This window comes from Etheostoma spectabile, chromosome 16, assembly GCF_008692095.1.
Source record: "Etheostoma spectabile isolate EspeVRDwgs_2016 chromosome 16, UIUC_Espe_1.0, whole genome shotgun sequence".
NCBI lineage: Eukaryota > Metazoa > Chordata > Actinopteri > Perciformes > Percidae > Etheostoma > Etheostoma spectabile.
Window position 1 is genome coordinate 13327779 of NC_045748.1, and position 20093 is coordinate 13347871.

The window sequence follows — 20093 nt, forward strand, 5'->3', positions numbered from 1 at the left end:
GATAAATAATTATCAGTAATGTGGATATAATGACTAAGTGGGTAAAAGAAAAATAATGGAACAGTTACAACAGTCTGGTAAGTTCAGAAAATGACATCACTTTATTGAAATGCAGCCTTTAAAACCAGGAAAAGACAACATACAATTATATTACAATATCCAAAATTCAAGAGGATATCTTGTCTCATATCTTGATATCGATATAATATCGATATATTGCTCTAATTACACTACAGTATAATTCTGTGCATTAAGAATTCAGCTCTTTTCAACTTATTCCTATCTCCGTACTTTTAAGGACCCCTAATCCTTTAATCTATTGTCCCCCATACCTTTTGTGTTGTATGTCTCAGACCCTGATTTATTGGCGTTTACTCAAATCTTTTTATATCTGTAACTTTTACATTAAACTATTTTTGAACTTGAACGATAATCGAATTCACAACTACCCATTTATGTCATATTATTATGTAAAACATTCTATGGTTCCATCTTGTCAGTTGTGGGAATTTGGCACTTTTTATTGTCTTATGTGATAGTACATGCATTATCTTTGTGTTTTGGACTGTTGGTGTACAATTTGTTGAACTTCAATATTCCGGATATTTGTAGCTGTGTTGTAATTCTGATTGAACATTAGGCTCTCAATTATATTCACTCTCCATTTAAAGTGTGGACAACATTTGTCCATCAGTTTACTTGAAACTGGAAAGGTTGGTAAGGAGTATCAACAAATGAGCTGATGGAGATGATGGTTTTTGTCACTTTTATAAGTCTTGCGTACATGACAAGCAAAATTACTTTCAAAGTGCAGCATTTTTGGTCAAGTCCTCCTTATTTTAAACCAGCTACAGCCGCTGCCCTTTTAAATGATCTTTCTCGTTATAGAATACAGACTTCTTGTTCTATTCTAGACACACACTGACTCTTCTTTCTCCAAATGTTAGGCCTCCTAAAGCCAATTAAGTAGTACTATATAAAATATAACCGTGTGAGAGAGTATTTACAATCTGCAGTCATGTGGGGAAAAGAGGCTTAATTCCAGACTAAAGTAGTTGCATTAGGAAGGAAACAAGTTTAAAGATCTTTTAATATGATGTAATTTAGTGTGTCTGTAAAAGTGTAGCACTGCTTATAGTGAGCTGTAGAATAAAGTGTCACCGACAAAGACAGGTTTTATGATGTTTTAAATTCTCATGCATTTTTACGTCTGCAGGAATATACCATGACACTATATAGAGACTATAGAGAGCAATAATACTACAGATGGTGCTAAATAAGAATAATGGAATAAAATAGCAAGTGACAGTAGTCTATCATCAAGTATTAAGGTGCGGGTGTAAGGGGAGTGTAGTTAGAGATTTGTGATGCTGATGATTATACACTCAGCACTCGGCTATTAAATAATACAAATCATCAATCAAGGATTGCAGATAAAAAGTGGATCCAGACTAAGGTGGAAACTAAATCAACAGCTTTCAGCTGAACCTCATATAGTGCTTAACATCACAAATTAGGATTGTGATATTGAAAAAGAAATTCAAAAATGTGGGCATCCTTAACACTAAGATTTAGTAGTCATGTCAGGTTGTGATTGCTAGTGTGTGTGCAAGTCTGCTTTGCAGATGTTGACTGAGTTTTGTGGTACTGATTATTTTTACTAGCTAGTGCTAATATCTATTAAATTGGCCATCAGATTGGATATGCTCCAAAAAATGTAATCATCACTGCAGCCAATGACACAGGCGCAGAATAAGATGCAATTAATCATTCAGTTACACAGTGTGTTCTTTGTGTGTTTGCTTGTGGTGCAAAGGCAGATGCATTGAACATCCATGTTATTCTGGTAGAAGAAATGCAGACACATTGAATGCATGCTACAATGAATTATATCCATTTCAATCAAACCATTTGGGTATATTTATGTGGCACCAATACCACCGTGTACAAATCGTATCATTAGCAAATATATTTCATAGATTAAAGATTAAAGTGACTCAGTCTTTACAAATTAAATGTGATATACTATTCTATGTGACTATTAGATTGTTAACACTGATCCATCAATATGTAAGAAGTATTTACTGTTTTAGCTTGTCAATTTTATGATATAACTAGATTATATAAAATATACAATAATTAGTTTGGTAGCTTAGTCCAGTGGTTCTTAACTTAGTGGTTGGGCCTCTTCAAAACTTCCCAAGATACAAATCTGCATTTTCTTTTTTTTGACTTTTCGCTCATTTTTGTTTTCTTGTGAAATACTAGTAATATTTAATCAAATAAACCATCAGAGAAAATGTCTCTTTGGGGAAACTAATACAAAAGACAACACATTGGTTAGTGTAAAAGATCACAAGCCAAAAATATTGGAACCACTTGTTTATTATTTGACAACACATATGCATTTTCTAGGCTTATTTTTATGTGCAACCTTAATCTGAAAAGTAACTACCAACAGCTGTTAAATTAAAGTGGTAGAGTGAAGAGTACAATATTTCCCTCTGACATGCACTGGAGTAAAAGCATTAAAGTAGCATTAAAGTCTAATACTCAAGTACAAGTACCTAAACAAACTTTACTTCAGCAAGGTATTGAGTAAATGTGCTCAGTTTCTTTTCACTACTAGCACTAGTGTTGCTGAAGCCAAAAACTCCAGCATCCAAGATCCAATTTGGAATGGAAAAAACTAACACGATTAATGCTAGATTTCCCCGAAAATGTGATTGCTGATGAAAAACCAACTTCCCTGGCTGATTGAGGGAATTAAGCAGGGGAGACAACCATTGGGTAACCTTTTTAGAACCAGACAGTCTTTTCAATGGTGTTTTAACAGTTTTGATACTGAACTCCACTCAGAGTAAAATACATCTAAGGTATGCCAGTGGATTACAGATTTTAATAAGAAGTCATGATTAAAGCTGTCATTTGCTGAATAGATTTAGATTCAGTTAAGTTGTATTTTAAAGAAGGACAGATTTAATTTTTCTTCTCCAAACTCTCAGTCATTAACAAGTAGTCTTTTAAAGCACAAACTGTTCCTGACATTGTTGTGGGAGGTTATTTAATTTGTTTATTGCACAGTTGGTGCACCTGTAAGTAAATGTACTAGCATTGTGGTCTCTGACAGCTGTTGTGCAGTGGAATGGATGGGATTCAGTGATTCAGAACGCAGAGTTTAGACTGAATTCACCAACATATTCATTTTATTTGTCAAGATGAAGTGAAAGAGAGGTGAGAACTGACCAGGCACACAACACAAAAGTGCAAGCGAGTAAAAAAAGGCATGACTATTTAAAGGAGACGGAGTGAGAGCTTATGTAAGAGAGATGAGTAAATATAAAATGGCAGCACAAAGGGGGGAAAAGGTGGTTGAGTTAAATGGGGAATAATGAGGATGGTGTGATGGTATCAGTGACTCTCAGACATGTACTTCATGTACCCAGCTCATTAATCCTGTGTCTGTGAGTGATTTTAGTAGCCATTATCAATGGTGTACTGAATGTGAGTGTGGGTAAGAACAAAAAGTATATATTTATAGACACACTTTTTTTTTAAATACGGTACAAGGGACATAATTACTAAGACATAATTTGTATAAAAAGAAATACTAGCCAAGGTGGATTGGGTGCAATCCAAGGTAACGTAGGTTGAAATGTGTCTAAAATGCAATGTTTTCTCATTGTGTCATTGCAGAAGCTGTCAGTTAAATGCTCATAACCTCCATTTTAAACCTGCAATAACAGATGTGTGGCCACTTTTGTGTAAGTTGTGTAAACACAACTTGATATTGAAGTTTAAAGTGGCTATATGTAAATTTCAATTTGTGTTGATTCTAGCGGCCGCTTTGGACAACAGCGGTAGTGTGACTTTGCCGGAAAGATGAGTTCCAGGCAGAGGCACTAATAACATGGAAAATGACACAGTTTCAGAAACATTGAAAAGTTACCTATAGTCACTTTCAGTTAATATGAATGTAAGTCCAATATTCTTTTTTTTGGTCTCTACCAACTCCTGAGGGACATATCTGGCTCTTTCTTTACTAAATGCTCCACTCCACTATTTTTACCAGTTAGTTGCCAACTGTGTCTGTCAACCGTTTTGGGCTGAGCAAGTAGTGTACACAAGTCTTTGTTGTTGACTGCTATGTCTGAAAATAGCACTATGAGAGCTGTGAGAGTGAGCCAAAACAGTATAGATGTAGGATAGAGCTGAAACTCGCTGTAAAGCCAAGGGGAGCAGCAGATTCAGCTGATAACTCTTTGAAGTTTTTAACTTTTTGGTTGTTGTGGTTGTGTGGATAGGAACAATTGAGAAAGGGGGGTTAAAGCTATAGTGCATAGTTTCTGTCATCCCCATGAGGAATTCTAAGTAATGACAACAAAACTGTCCACATGACACAAACCTTCTGTGATCGCGCACAGACCCCAGTCCCCCTCCATGCAGTTGCTTGTAGCCAAGGAGGACACGGAGGATTAAAAAAAACATGGAGTCTTCAGAAGAGGTAATTATTATAATACATATAATTACACCAAGTTTATGGTTACCTGTGGGTAGGGGTGGGAATCACTAGATGCCTCCCAATACAATATCATCACAATACTTATGCCACGATACGATATTATTGCAATTTTAAACATATTGCAATTTATAACCTTTTTTTTCAACTTCTAATTTTTCCCCAATTTCAAATGATGTCCCCAAAACAAAAACTTTGTCAACATCTGTTTTATCTAAAAAGATACATTTCTGTTTGTTCATCTCACTTCAGTTTATTGCTGCAAAATGGGATTATCAAGCAGACAAACTGAACAACACATACAGTATATAATAAAAGATTGATACTTGGCTTCTGTGTATCAGTATTGTCACGGAAAATATCGCGATACTACTATCGTTTGTTTTTTCCACGCCTACCTGTGGGAGATTAATTTTCATGTTTGTAGGGCTTATGCTCTGAAAAAACTCAGGCTGTGAATTCCAATTTCTGAAATGGAGTGTGCGGAGACTTTTGACATTGTGTTAAAACCTTTTGAAGATTTATTCACCAGGAGGCCAGAAATAGCCTTTATGTCGGATAAATTAGGCCTAACCCTCGCGTACACTCAACTACCATTTGGCACCAGACCTCTCTATATGTCTTTTGCCCTCTCGTTTCGCCTCCATCATTTTCTTCTCTCTGTCTGCTGGGAATGTTTGCCAATATTCCCCTCACTGTCTTGCTGGCTGTCAGCTTCCGTTGAAGATGTGTCCGTTTTTAGCTGAGACTGTCCTGTATAAATACATGTGGGTGGTGTCCTTCTGGCTGCTGAGGGATGATTGATTCTATTAAACATTCAGCAGTGCTCTCTCAGTGCCATTCACACTGCTTACTAATTCATGGACAAAGAAACTTCCTCATAAAAGTCAGCAGTGCTGAATCCCTTTGACGTTCTTGTACCTCTGTGTTTCGCTCTGTTGCTTGTGTGTTATGTGTTGACCATAGGAATTGTCTGCAAAGGCCCAGCACACCCACGCAGGTGTTTTCATTATTCTCGCTGATGAGACCCCTATGCTCAGGTTGCTATGATGGGAAATAGATGAGGTCACTGCACTCCCTGAACTAATAAGGATGATAGAAGTGTGGCAGTGCCCTACAGTAACAGGTGCAGCAAAGCTAAAAGGAGAGGGAGGGGCAGTGTCAGTCAAGCACATTGTGTACATGCCCGCACATTCCTGAGGGTAAAAACACACAGAAGGCATGGCTTCGTTTTATTTTATTTATTTATGAGAAGGAGGCTAATCTCTCTGGAGAAGCACAATGGGATAGCTGGCGGTGAGGTACAGGCAAGGGAACTTCAACAAAAAGAACTGAACTAAAAGAGGTGGAAAAAAGACAGCGGGATGGTAACCAAAACACCTGTAACTCATTATATCTTATAATATATTATTATAAATGAATGTGATTTGATTTCAATGTGAGCCAAAATCATTACAACAGGGAAACCTGCAGTAATCTGCATTTTAATTGACTCTTTGATTCTCTGTATTTTGCTCTTTAGGACTTCAGGACTTTAGGTACCCTTTGCATTTTGTTTGACGAAGTAGTTATGAAGCAATGTTTCGATGAGTGGTTCAATGTTTTGATTGTATCTCGTTTTCAAGGACATGCGAGTATGAGAACTGTGGTAACTCACATTTCTTCCTCTTTTTTTTTTTTCTTTTTCTTAATTTTTTTGGCTTTTATGGCCTTTTAATTGATGGGATAGCTTGATGACAGGAAAGGGGAGATGGGATACACGTCTACCAATGTTTTTTCTCTATTCCACTCATCGACAATATGCCTATATGATTGAAAAATGCATGAAAAAAGAAGATTGCAAGCTAGCAAACATTGATGATACAATTATAAACAATCACTCCTATCAAGTTGTTGTATGAGGAAGAAAATGTATTCGGCACGTTTCTTAAGCCTTGACGATTCACACAATGCCTTTTTGGGGGAAAAGAAAACACTGAATCTAAGCTGGATTTTGTTCAGAGGCTCCTGATTATTTTTGAAATGATTGAGGGCATTTCGTACCTCATAAAACATTTGCAAAGCCATTCTTTTTATATTTTGCATGGAACTGCCATCAGACAGTAAAAAGGCAGTGATATGAGAGAGTGAAAAGAGAGTTATTTCTCCTTCATACAACATTATTCTTCCCATTTCCCCTGCCAGGCCAGTCTGTAAGTGCAAACTCAAATGAAAATCTTGGTGCATTATCTACCTCAGGTGAACTGTAACTCAACTGACAAAAGCTCTCTTGGTTGGCCTTATGGTCTTGTGCTTCAGTCCTGCAGGGGTTGAAGGCCATTACTTAGCCCTGCTGCTTGACAGCACAAAAAGCAGTAAATTTAGGAACTTTTGTAGTCTTTTAAATCAACACGCTTGGACAGCTTGCTTATAAAAAAATAAATGTCAATCACTGAAATACAATGCAGTAAAGTGTACAATACTCCTTTTTTTATTATTTCATTGCCATAGTTCCCAACTGAGGGCTGGTGGGCTCGAACACGGGGAGGAGATTCCCATGGAGGCGGAGACACTAGAGAGGAGTCCGGATGAAGGAGCGCTGCCCTCGCTGTGTCTAAAGCAGGTCTACCCAAAGTACACCAAACAGTTCAACTATCTGCGGCTGGTGGAGCGGATCGCATCTCTGTTCATACGCTTCCTCGGGGTCAAGGGAAACATGCGTATGGGGCCCACCGCCTTCCGAACCTTCATCAGGTACAAACTTTTTATTTTATGAGATCTCCATTAGTTCTTGCCGTAGCAGCGGCCAATCTTCCTGGGGTCCGCACATTCACAATTTGCCCAAATAAAACACACTCATAACAAACAAGGATAACATCCAATACAAACACATGCATAATTAGTCTTCTTTAGAGTGTAACCACTTTTTTAAATCACTAATTCTGTTTGCATACTTATTCCATTCTGGAGAAGCCGTCAACATAACTGCTTTTAAAAGGTCAGTCTTGGGTCTAGCGAGAACTAATTGGTCAAATACATACAAATACCTTATGGTATGTGTATAAACGACGCAACTGTACTCGAATAGAGCTGAAAAAGATTCAGGTATGTGTAACAATACAGCTTTTCTGTAATCTGGCTTCAACTAAGAGCCTTAATAGTCAGTGCACATCAATAATACTACTACTACTACTACTACTCCTACTACCACTACTACCTCTTTAAAGCCCTGTATAAAAAAGGTAGAGCGGGGGTCTATGAGCTAGTCTCCTTCTGTTTCCAAATATCATTAATATACTGTTGATTTAGATAAGCTTAAAATCGTGATTATTGTGGCAGTATTATCATTAAGGATGAACTTTCTATTGGTCTCTTACAACATGCGTATCTTCTCTGTAAATCACATTTCCTATGATCATAAGGGAGACATTTATATTTTATAGTTTTTAATATCATGGTGGCACCCAATAACTTTGATGGAATGCCGTTAACTTGTTACCAAATCAAATCTTTCCATAAAGCTGTTTTGATATTTCCCAAAGACCTTTTCCTTCCAATTGACAATATGTTTGACTTTTTTTTTTTGACTGCAAAAGGGATGAGTATATATTATTTCAGTTGGGTTTTAAACGTGTGGACTATCCTATACGATTTTTTTTATTTCTGTTTATTCCTGATTGCATTTAGGACCTGCAAGCTGAGCAACAGTAACTTCTCCATGGCTTCAGTGGACATCCTCTACATAGACATCACACGTCGTTGGTCAGGAACGATGCCCGATTCTAGAGACGCAGGTAAGACACACACACACACACACACACACACAAATTAAAGAAACAACATGTAGAGGACAAAGAGTGAGGTATCTTTGAGACTTGGAGCAAATAATGTCCTTGGAGATAATGCTTGTCATTCTTTGTCAGATTCCCTCTGACACTGTGCTACCATAATTGAAATGAGCTGAGATCACAATGTGACAGCAAATAGACTATGCATCATGAATTATTCAGGCATTGCACCTTGCGATGAATGTTTGCCAGGCGGGTGGATAGAGATCACTAGGATGGAAGGGTCTGTACAGAGGAGATTGTGAGCTGAATTTAGAATGAGCACATATGTATTTAGGGAGACTGAAGTGTCAGGGTCCGTCATTTCTGTGTATGTGCTTTGGTGAATTTGTGGTAATTGAAGAAGAGGCATAAAACGTTTTGTTGCTATTTAAAACAAATTATGATGGTGTTTTTTTTAGCTTGTGCCGCAAAGTCTAAAATGACACATGAAGGAATTTATAAAAAACATCTCTTGCACCAGACTCCTCCTGTGATCTGTAACAATTTTGATAAGTCCTCTAGCAAATGACCTACCAACTCTCACGATGTTAACCCGTTTTGAATTAGCATCTTTATTCACTCCATTGATTCATTTGTTTTCTTCAAATTTGACGTCTTCTTACAGATTTTGTAACAGAAGCTGCAAGAGGACAAGTTACGGAGGCCTTTGTTTTTCTTAACCGTTTGTTTTCCCGATCATTCTTTAACCTTCCGTTGCTCTGAACTCTCTTGATCTAACTCATTTACATTAAAGGAGAGACTCCTGTGCTGTATGCAATCAACAAGGTATTTTAGAAAACAATTAGGGTAACACCTTAAACACTTTTCCATTATTACTTTGTTGACTACATTTTAAATTAGTTGATTAAAAAGGTGGCATTCAGTTAGTCATACGTCATCGGCCGCTGGGCCCGGCATTGTGATTTGAAAGCCCCACCACAAACCTCCCTCGGGAACTCTAAATTGTGCGTTGATGTGAGTGTGAATGTGTTGTCTGTCTCAATATGTCAGGCCTGTGATTGACTGGCAACCCTTCCAGGGTGTGTCCTTCCTCTTGCCCAACTTCAGCTGGGATCTGTTAAGAATAAGGGTTTACTGATCGATGGATAATGTCAAGGCCTGCTGACCTTAACTGAACTTACTCTAAAGTCTATATTTCTTTTTAAATGATGAGAAGATTGATACCACTGTCATATTTGAACGTCAGTTACATTTAAGCCATTGCCAAGTGAGTTGATACAAAGCTAGTTAAGACTATCGGCTCCACACAACTCTCTCTGTATTTTTCAGTATGGCTTTGTTTACAAAATGGTGTCATCCGGCGGAATCCGCACGCAGAAGTTTTACCGCTGAGAAGGAACAAAAGCTGCGTTCTGCTTTGGAGGTGAAGAGGACATCAAAATTTAAGCAATGTTGGATGACGTTACTTCTTGATGACGTTTGAAGTATTTTCACACAAAACTGAGACTAGCTCGCCCCTCCCTCCCTCCTCATCCAGATAATTACCTCTTCTGAATATTCCATGTTTGTTTTTTATCCTCTGTGTCTTCCTTGATTTGATGGGATAAACGTGGTGCATGATTTGCCGAAGATGTAGATGCGCCAACAGTGTTGTCATCGTTGCTTACAATTCCTCATGCGGGCGACAGAAACTATGCGTCTGACGGTGCCGATGCGGGTGTGATGCACAGTGGCAATAATAGTCACAGTAAAGATAAACACATAAGGTTTTTTTGTCCATACTAAAGGTGGACTATTGGCATTTTCCTTTTATATTTTTACATTCCCTTCTATGTCTCCGGCCTCACCTAAACCACACTGTTCTGTTTTGCAGGTATGGGACTACAAGCATTTGTGGAAGCCTTTTTCTACCTGGCAGGTCGCAGGTTCAAATCCCTGGTGCTGAGGGAGCAGGTAGTTTCACTACTGCAGCTGTGTGAGACTCAGCTGGAGTCCCAGTCTGGCGTGGAGGAGAGGCGCTCTGTGAGCTGCAGCAGGGCAATGCCACGGGCCGTCAGGAATCTGGGCCTCACCAACCCTCAGCTCAACTCTCCGGCTCCGCTGCGAAGGGCGTCCAGCCAGGACTACCGGCTGCATCAAAGACTCAAACCTCGCACACTCAGGGCCAACGTGGAGAACTGACGAGAGAGGGCTCCATCTAGGCATCGCACTCCCAAACACTGCCTTTAGCCTTCTCCACATAAGCAGGGAAATTAGATGTCCTTCTCTCCTCTAAAACTCCCGAGATGATGGGAGCTGAGAGAAGGACTTGCTTGACCCCTGCTGACTAGCTGACTTCTCAGACTGATTGCTTTTTCTTCAGAGGAGGAAGATGTCTACGGGGGGTGGTTGTTGGATCATTTCTTCCTCCCCTCTTGGTTTGATCATATATGAACAGTGTGGTCCAGTCAGGAGGAGGCTATGGCTAATTTAAATCTATTTACTGGTTCTACAGGGCAGCTATCTGCTTCCCTTCACCTTTCTTTGGCAATACCCACACTGAAATAAACTTTTTTTCAGGGATCACATTAGACGCTCCAGCTTCGCATTTGATAGAGTTAAGGGAGTGTCTTTAATGTGTGTATGACATTCTTGAATTTGCACAACAAATCTTTGAACTCTTGCATTTGCACAGTGTGTGTGTGTGTGTGTGTGTGTGTGTGTGTGTGTGTGTGTGTGTGGTGTGGGTGTGTGGTGTGTGTGTGTGTGTGTTGTGTGTGTGTGTGTGTGTGTGTGTGTGTGTGTGTGTGTGTTGTGTGGGTGTGTGTGGTGTTGTGTGTGTGTGTGTGTGTGTGTGTGTGTGTGTGTGTGTGTGTGTGTGTTTTTAGTGGTGAATGGTGAAAGACGATTTACAGCCAGTAGCCCATCTGTGCGTTTTAGCTTCATGAGTCCATTAGTGATGAGTTAAGTGAATAAGTATTCAAAGGGAAAAGGCCGTGCCGCCTCTTTTACGCTATTCCAGTCAGGCAGCCCTCAGACCTCCAGCTAACACATTTTTTTAGGATGATTACTTTGTAGCCACACAACTGCCATTGGGAATTAGTTATTGCATGGCACAACATTTTACAATTTACTCAGATGCATTGTTTCATAAATGTGATTCAGTTAGCTTTTGTAAGTTAACCTCATCCAATGTGTGATGTAGCTGCACACAAAATGACTGCCAACCAGAAAGGTTGTAGATTGTGGTAGAACGTCAGTTATTTTTGCATTATTTACACTACAGATAATCATCTGAACATTAATATTTGAATTGTTTGTTTGTTTTACACCATGACTATGAAATGAATTTATCACATGCAGACCAAGAGTGAAGTGTGATGTTACATAAAAGAACAATCAAACTTATCACTAGAAACAGCTGCAACGTGTGCAGTTGTTTAACAGACGGCGAACTAAACATGTTTTCTGCTAATACGTACTGAATGACTATCATATTTACTGCAGTATGTATTTGTTAACATGAAGTAGATTTACGAGGTTATTAACAGTGATCCATCATAAATAAAATGTATTGATAGTTCTTCAAAAAATGAAAATCATTTTTCTCTTTGAACTGAATGTGCGTTTTGATGTGGCCACTACTGTTGTGATATTGACCAGATTTATGGTTTTTCTTCACCAAATACGGTTGATCAAATCAAGCAGAGGGTGAATGTGCATGTTCCTGCAAATACTGTGCATCCTGTACGTAGACCTCAGAGTGATTTCCCTTATGGGCTAATTAGGACAGTATTTGTCACATAATTAGGGGGTGCTATGTCATTTAGCGGCAGCACTGTTGGCAGTGTTTTCGCTATTTACAACTCTGTTTTAAACAAGGTTAATGGATGATCCTGAAATATCTCCATTTTTTGAATGTTATTAGAACTTAGATAGGTTCCACAGCACAACCATCTGCCAGTGTTTATTCTCCCTTCTGTTGCAGAGGCTAGCAATGCCTATTGATGCTGAAGCTGTTTTTCAGTTTTGTCCTGTTTGAAAAGGTTTCAAAAGTTTCATTTATTTTAGTTTATATTATACTCTCATGGCGCATATTCCTAAATATACATGTAGTTGTATTTATTAAACTGGTTGAAAAAGGAAAAAAACACTCTGGTTGGTTCTGGTTTGGGGCACACAACTGACTTAACTGTCACAGCTAGCATCAGCTAGTGACTGATGTGAATAGGGCAGCTGGTACCGGGGGGGGGGGGGGGGGGGGGGGGGGGGGGGGGGGGGGGGGGGGGGAGAAGAAACAAACCTGAATTCCGTTCACAAACGGAACCTATACACAAACATTAATGTAGAGATGTCAGAGCGAGGGGGCTGCCCATAGGCACATCAGCAGTGCCCAGGAAGGGAACTGGCGCCACTTTGGTCTGTGCCGGGACTTGAACCGGAGACGCTGGACTGAGCTTCTGCTGTCCTAAATCCACGTGACAGCCTGGAAAGACAGTTGACAGGAGGACATAAATCGGGGCAAAATGCACTGAAAATCGATGATGGCAGCAACACAGCATTTCAGGCCGGACATTGTAAAGCAACAAGTCAGACAAAGAGCATACCCTAAGAGCCTGCGAGGGACTTTTCATTGGCTTTTTAATGACACAACGTGACATTTTTTACATTCTTTATATTTTTAAGGCATACTACACTATGACTTTATGACATACTTTATGACTTTTTTGACATTTGACATTATTCATCTTTTTATCATATACTATACCATGTCTTTTTTATTTAATTTGTACGGCAAACTATTGTCATGAACCTGGGTCAAAAAAGTCAAAAGAAATGTATAGTATAGTATGTCCAAAAAGTCATAGAAAAGTCATAGTATAGTATGTTGATGAAGTAAAAAAAAAAGTCATAGTATAGTATGTTGATGAAGTAAAAAAAAAAAGTCATAGTATAGTTTGTTAAAAGAACTAAAATAAAAAAAAATCATTGAAAAACTAACATGAAAGTAATGTAAAAAAAGTAAAACAAAGTCATATACCTAATAAAAATTACTATACTATGGCTTTTTTCGACATACTGTACTATGACTTTTTTTACAACTTTTTTTGACATACTATACTATGACCTTTTTTAAATACTATACTGTGACTTTTACATGACTTTTTTGGACAAACTATACTATTAATTTTTTATTAATTTTTTCAACTCAATACTATGACTTTTTTTTTTTACTTTTTTGGACATAGTATACTCTGACTTTTATATGACGTTTTTCAACTTACTATGCTATGACTTAATAAATATTTATGAATTTTTTTGACATACTATACTATGACCTTTTTTACTTTTTTCAACATACTACACATGACGTTTTCTTCTGTGGACTTTTATGTGTTGGAATTTTTATCTACAAAACAGATGACAGCAGTGCCATGGTGACCCAATGGGCAGCACTGAGCTCTCACAGCAAGAAGGTTCAGGGTTCAATTCTAGGTGGTTCTGGTCCTTTCTCTTTAGAGTTCATATATCCCCCACAGATTTTATTGGTTTCCTCTTGCTGCCTTTTTTTTACTTTTTCAACATAGTATACTAAGACTTTAATTTTACTTTTTTCGACATACTATACTATGACTTTTTTGCTTTTTAAAATACTATACTATGACTTTTTTACTTTTTTCAACATACAATGACTTTTTTACTGTTTTCGACATACTATACCATGACTTTTTTACTTTTTTCAACATACTATACCATGACTTTTTTACTTTTTTCGACATACTATACTATGCCTTTTTTACTTTATTCGACTTACTATATTATGATTTTTATTTTGCTTTTTCGACATACTATGACTTTTTTCGACATACTATACTATGACTTTTATTTTACTTTTTTCGACATACTATACAATGACTTTTTTACTTTTGTCAACATACTATACCATGACTTTTTTCGACATACTATACTATGACTTTTTTACTTTTTTCGACATACTATACTATGACTTTTATTTTACTTTTTCCAACTTACTATACAATGACTTTTTTTTTAAATACTATACCATGACTTTTTTACTTTTGTCAACATACTATCCATCCATCCATCTTCGCCAGCTTATCCGGTATCGGGTCGCGGGGGGCAGCAGCTCCAGTAGGGGACCCCAAACTTCCCTTTCCCGAGCCACATCAAGGTGGTGGAAACAGGGGGTTGGGGAGGTGGAGGAGGGTTGGAAAACGTATTGACTCGGCCTCGTTTTCTTTATGGTCGGGAGGGTTTTCGCTTGGTTGGATCTGCGGGAGGGGGAAACCAAACTTTTTAGTTTGGTTTTGCGCATATTGTCTTTAGTTAAAGTCTTAGATAGTACATTTGAAATAGGAATTGAAGGGCTTTCATCTTCAGCACCATGCACGCGCAGAAAAGGAACAGAAACAAGACATATTGTCAATGTTTTGCATTTGCCTTTCTTCTATGAGGTCATATTTTTTCGGGGGCTAAATTAGTTTCGTTGTTTACCATTATCTACATTAAACTCTTATAAGCATTTAGTTGTCAATGTAAACTATGAAAATGATGAAAAAGTTTGGAGAAGACGAGATTGGTCCCTGTTTGCACCCCTACCACGGGCGGGAGGGAGGGAAAAAGAAAGATGAGTAGAGAGGTTGTTGTGGCAGTTTTTGGAGGAGGGCGAACACGTGCCAGAGGTGCAGGACAATGGCACAACAGAAGTCACAGATTATACAGTCAAGAGACAAAATGGCAACAAAGACGCAGTCAAAGAGTAGTCCACCAGATAAGTCACAGATACGAGTAAGTACATGTCAGAATTATCAGTGGGATCTACGTTGGACGGACATGAGCAGAGCGAGGATAAGCCGTGTGAGATTAAAGGATTTAGGAGAGGTAGTGGAGAGGAAACAGGGTGCTGGGTGGTGGGAAGGGGGCCCTGCCCCGGCCCCCGTTACCCCATCACTGGGCCCCATACGCCCATGGGCCCATAAGGTTAAACGATTCATTTGAGGTAACCATTACCGCTCTCAGATGGGCAAAAGGAAAAAAAAAAGTCCCAGCAATAGTGGTGAGGCATTTAAGGGGAAGTATAGTCCTTATGTCCCCCCATGACTAATGTGAATTAAGTGAAAAAGCTTTAGGGAAGGGGGAAAAGGAATATAAAAGTTGGAAGGGGTGACCGAGGGAAAGGGAAAGAATAAAAAGATAAATGATCCCAGGAAGCAGCAGCATCCTCGCTTGTGTGTAATTGAATCTGTTCGAGTTCTCAGGAGTGCCTTTGATAGTGGTCTTGCAGCAGTGAGTGCTCTCAGTGGTTGCGATAAGAGCTGGGGTTCAGTGTACTTATAATACAAAGATTAGACTGTTCATTTAGATTTTTTCTTTTGTTTGACGTAATGTGTCCTGTTGGTCTAAAATTGCCCACTGTAGTGAAAGATGGATACTTAAATTTTGATTTCTGGTGTTTTAGGGAAGAGTCACTCTAAGCATCCATTAAGGAAGGCGACCTCTTTGAGAGGCCCTTTTTAATATCATCAGCACGGGAAACGCAACCGCCCCCAACAAGGGCAACGGCAGTTCAGCCTAGTCCCACGTTACCCCGCTCTTTTCTCGCGCCGACCGCTACCCCCCCCCCGGTTATTTAGTGATTCGTGTTATGCTTTCCCGCAATGTGCCGGTGGTGATTTTTGTGTCTGTTTCTAAAACCATGGACTTCCTTCCTCCCCGCCCCCCTTGTTTCTCTTTCTCGTCCGGCCAACCACTCACATCCCCTTGACAGCCACGTTGGTTTCTTCCCAATCTAACCCATAAGGTTATTAAGCCAACGCTCTCTTCAGGCTTAATGATCTGTTATTCCCCCAGCACCTTTTATCGATTGCTCGCCAGCAGTAGGCCTTATTTTTAGGGGGTTCAATGTTCAGTGTGTGACAACGGTCCTGGCAATTGGGTACAGATAACCTCCAAATCGGACAATAGTTTGACGTCCGTTGGGACGTGTTTACTGGATCCTTGCTACCCGTTTTCTAGATGCTTAGTTTTGAGCATTTGTTGTCCTGGTTTTTAGTTTCCTTCCCTCTCGACTCCTCTCATAATCAAATTGCCATAAACTGCTACCCCCCCCGCTCACCACCCAACTTACACTGTTGAAATCTTAGAGGCTGATTTTAATAGATATGGCAATGTGTTCAACTTTTCATCACAACAAAACCTAATTTGTCCCATACGGTTTTATGACCAAATTCCTGCAGAACTACTGACAGCCTCAGTGCACTTGTATTTACTGCTAATTAGCCATATTAGCATGCTAAGTCTGTAAACATGCTAACATCAGCATGTTAACATTGCAAGCACTTAGCTCAAAGTATACTGGGCTTTTAGTAAGCCTCACAGAGCTGCTAGCATGGCTGTAGACTCTTATCTGTTCCCTGTCTCGTAGTGCTCATCTCACTGGTCTTGCAGTGACACGCTGACTGTCACAGTATCCCTCACTGTTGAAGAAATGGTTTTTCTGTCCAGAAGAGATTTGATTTGTCTCCATTAGGTTTCCCCCTTGCCTGAAGAGAAACTCTTCAATCGCCTCTCTGAGGTCCAGCGAGAGGTCAGGGAGAGATTTTCAGGCTTATTTCATAGAACTAGAACTCCGACGTTGACTGGTGATCCCTCCCTCTCACCTACTCTTTATCTTTATCATCCTAAACTTTCTTTCTTTTCTTCTCTCACTGTTATTGCCAGTTTAACCTCTCAACAGGTATTGGTTTCAGAGCTAAACCAGAGGATTGACTCTGAAAACTGAAACGCTTCTCCCATGTAGTAGTGCAGAAGAAAAATAATAATTTGATTAAAAGAACATTTTTCGGGGCGCTATAAGGTCAAATGGAAGAGCAATAATGAAAATGGCTTGTAAATGAATGTGATTCCCTTCTCTATTTAGACAGAAATTAAACTCTCATAACAAGAGGACATGATCTCAGGCCTGATTGAGAGATTTCTTTTTTGTTTTTGTCGGCTATGGTATGAAGAAGGGGGGCATTGCTGATAGGGTGATGATGCTGAAAAGATCGTGATGATAGTGAAAACAGCGATGATAGAAGCTCCATCTCTCGACTCTTTGTTCAGTACCAGCAGTTCAAGAGAGTCAGGCTGAGGAGAAGCTGCGGGCGTCGGTGCAGAAGCTGTTAAGAGAGCATGCGAGAGGCCGAAGTAGGACGAACAAGCACAGAAGTGCTGATGGGTACGCAGGCTGAGCAGTCGGAGGAGCGCCTGCGCAGACACCAGACGACAAGGACATAAATGAAGGGCATCATCAGCAGGTAGGAGAGGAAGACGCTGTCCAAATGCCACTTTGTGTTCTGTTCTAAGGTTTTAATTACGTTGTCTTGTTTGCAGGTAATGTCAGTGGAAGAGGAGCTAAAGAAGGACATTCAGACATGCAGGCAGTGGTAGACTCTAAACAGAAAATCATTGACGCTCAGGTCAGTTTGCTTTTTTTTCATGTCATTTGCACAATGTGGGTAGCCGATACATCTGGTCTTTAATTTCAATGTGAGGTAGGTTCCGTTAGGTAGTTGTGTTTTTTTTACCTACCTGTGCATTTGTATATATATGCATATTCCTCCTTTGTTGCTTTTTTGCACTAAAGAAAATACAAAGAAAAAATCTTTCACATGTACATACGAAAATAGCTAAACCCGCTGTGCTGGTTGCATATGGCTCTGTAGATACTTCTTTCTGTCTCTGCTTGGTCAATTAGGTCTGTCACGCGTCCTCTGCTCGAGGAAAAAGGGTACAGAAATACAAAGAGATGTTTAATTCATAGCCTATACTAGCTCTAGCATGACGAGCTTGAATGGCGAGCAGAATTTCTCCTCCCACTCTCTCTTATAAACATACATTACAGTTTATCAATCTTATCATTAGTTTTCTGTCAACATGTGTTTCATGCGTTTCTTATTCATATAAACGTTCAAAATCTGTCTTAGGAAACCCAAAAAGTGTTGCTTTAGAGCTGCGAGGAATTCGGAATGTTGATTGTTGGTGAATATATGTAAATTAAGCAGATGATTGTGTGGGTGTAATGTTGCAATGACAAGCGAATTAAGCCCTGCTGTAGTGTTTGACAGCTGTCTGTGGACAACATTTCTTTCATGCTGGAAAACGTGTCATTATGTATCCAAACACAGACACACCAGGTAAGCTCAAATGTGCCTCTTTGGAGATTATGTCAAATGATTTAACAACAGAATGTGCGGGGGGAAACCAATGTGCTGCACCATGACATTTGCACAAACCCAGATATGACATCCATAGGTGATTAATCTCCTTCACGCCTCAAGTAATGGACTTTGCATCTGCAACACACACAGCCCATACTGGCAAAAGTTGTCTCCCTCAGTAACAGGCATAGAGAATGAATAAAAAAATTCATATTGAAGACATAGGGGAAGTGTGCTTGGGCTCAGTGCTGCCATTATAAATTAACTCGGTGAGCCTATGCAATAACACTCATACAGAGAGATTCTAGTGCCACATAATTTGTTGCGTATTTCCCCCACTTAGACTCTTTTGTTGGGTAAGAAAGTAGTAGGGGTACGTGTGGTACAAGTCGTATACAGATGTCTCGTAAAACACTCAACATAATGCCTTCGTCTGAATTAATTGGAGATTAAATGTGTTACAGAAATCAGCTAAATAACAAACTACTGCTAATGGCTCGCGAATTTTTCTAGATTTTGCATGCCTAGTAGTTTGGTGTGAAATCCATAGAAATTCTACAGTCTACAGCACCTCGGTCTATATTGAAGTTGGTCCAAGGAAACATTAAAACACTCCATTAAAGAGCTTGTTTGGAATACAAACAGGCTAAATTTTTACGTTTGTGTCGTGCTGATTTCCGACCGCAAGCTTGAGAGCCACAGTGTAAAGTTCTTCTTTGTACTTTTTGGTAACATTTTTGTGAATGAAACTTGTCGCAAAGGAGCAGAATTATATAATTTAGCTTTATACGGTGATTTGGGGCCTTGATAATGCTATAATAAGGTTCTTACTAATGCACACCTCCTTAGGAACCGGTAAGTTAGGGTTAAAACAAGAAAACAGTTTTGGAATTAAAAAGGTTTGGTAAATTCAACTTGTACAGTCAAGCCTGACACTATATGTAAGAGATCTTAGGATAAGATAAATATGTTCTTGCATAACCTCCACCTGGTAGGAACAATCATTGTGGCTTGTCTGTAAATATAGATTCTACAATATGTTCTCTAACTGGTTTATGTGTGTGGTCAGGAGAAGCGCATAGCATCGTTGGATGCAGCCAACGCCCGTCTAGTGAGCGCTCTGAGCCAGCTGAAGGAGCGCTACAGCATGCAGACCGCAACGGCATCTCCCCCCACCAACCCCACCAACTGCAGATTACTGAAACGGAGAGTTCACGGAACAGCACAGACATGCAGACAGATGGCATCTGCCCGAGTGTGTGTTGAGTTGCCTGCGTGTGTACAGTTATTCAGGATGAGGCAAGCATGGATGGTTGCATGCCTGTTTGAAAGACGCAAAGGCTTGCGTGTGTTTTTAAAAGCGGACAGAGTACTTGTGGAAACATTTCAAACTTTTGGACACCAGTGCAGAAGTGAGTCATCAATCTGAGGGGGCCCACAGAAGAGGCGGACTTCAGCAAAACAGACAGATCCCAAGAGAATAAGATCACCCAACGGCCTTTATTACAAGGTGACGGCCAGGGAGGCGGGGGCAAGCTTGTAATATGAAACTTAAAGCTGTCAATCAGACAAACACTTTGCTAGTGGATGTATGAAGTCGCT

General features: G+C 39.5%; 1 protein-coding gene and 1 pseudogene across 1 annotated transcript in view; both read left to right on the top strand.

Moving 5' to 3' along the window:
- Window positions 1–11936, top strand: part of ttll11 (tubulin tyrosine ligase-like family, member 11) — a 24757-nt gene extending 12821 nt beyond the window's left edge. Inside the window, exons 8-10 of the mRNA XM_032540089.1 lie at window positions 7010–7252; window positions 8186–8292; window positions 10163–11936. Coding sequence (XP_032395980.1) covers window positions 7010–7252; window positions 8186–8292; window positions 10163–10470 — 658 coding nt within the window. The 3' untranslated portion in view covers window positions 10471–11936. The remainder of the gene's footprint in view (window positions 1–7009; window positions 7253–8185; window positions 8293–10162) is intronic.
- A 5527-nt stretch (window positions 11937–17463) lies between these two features.
- Window positions 17464–19757, top strand: LOC116704724 (disabled homolog 2-interacting protein-like; annotated as a pseudogene).
- The last annotated feature ends 336 nt before the right edge of the window (window positions 19758–20093 follow it).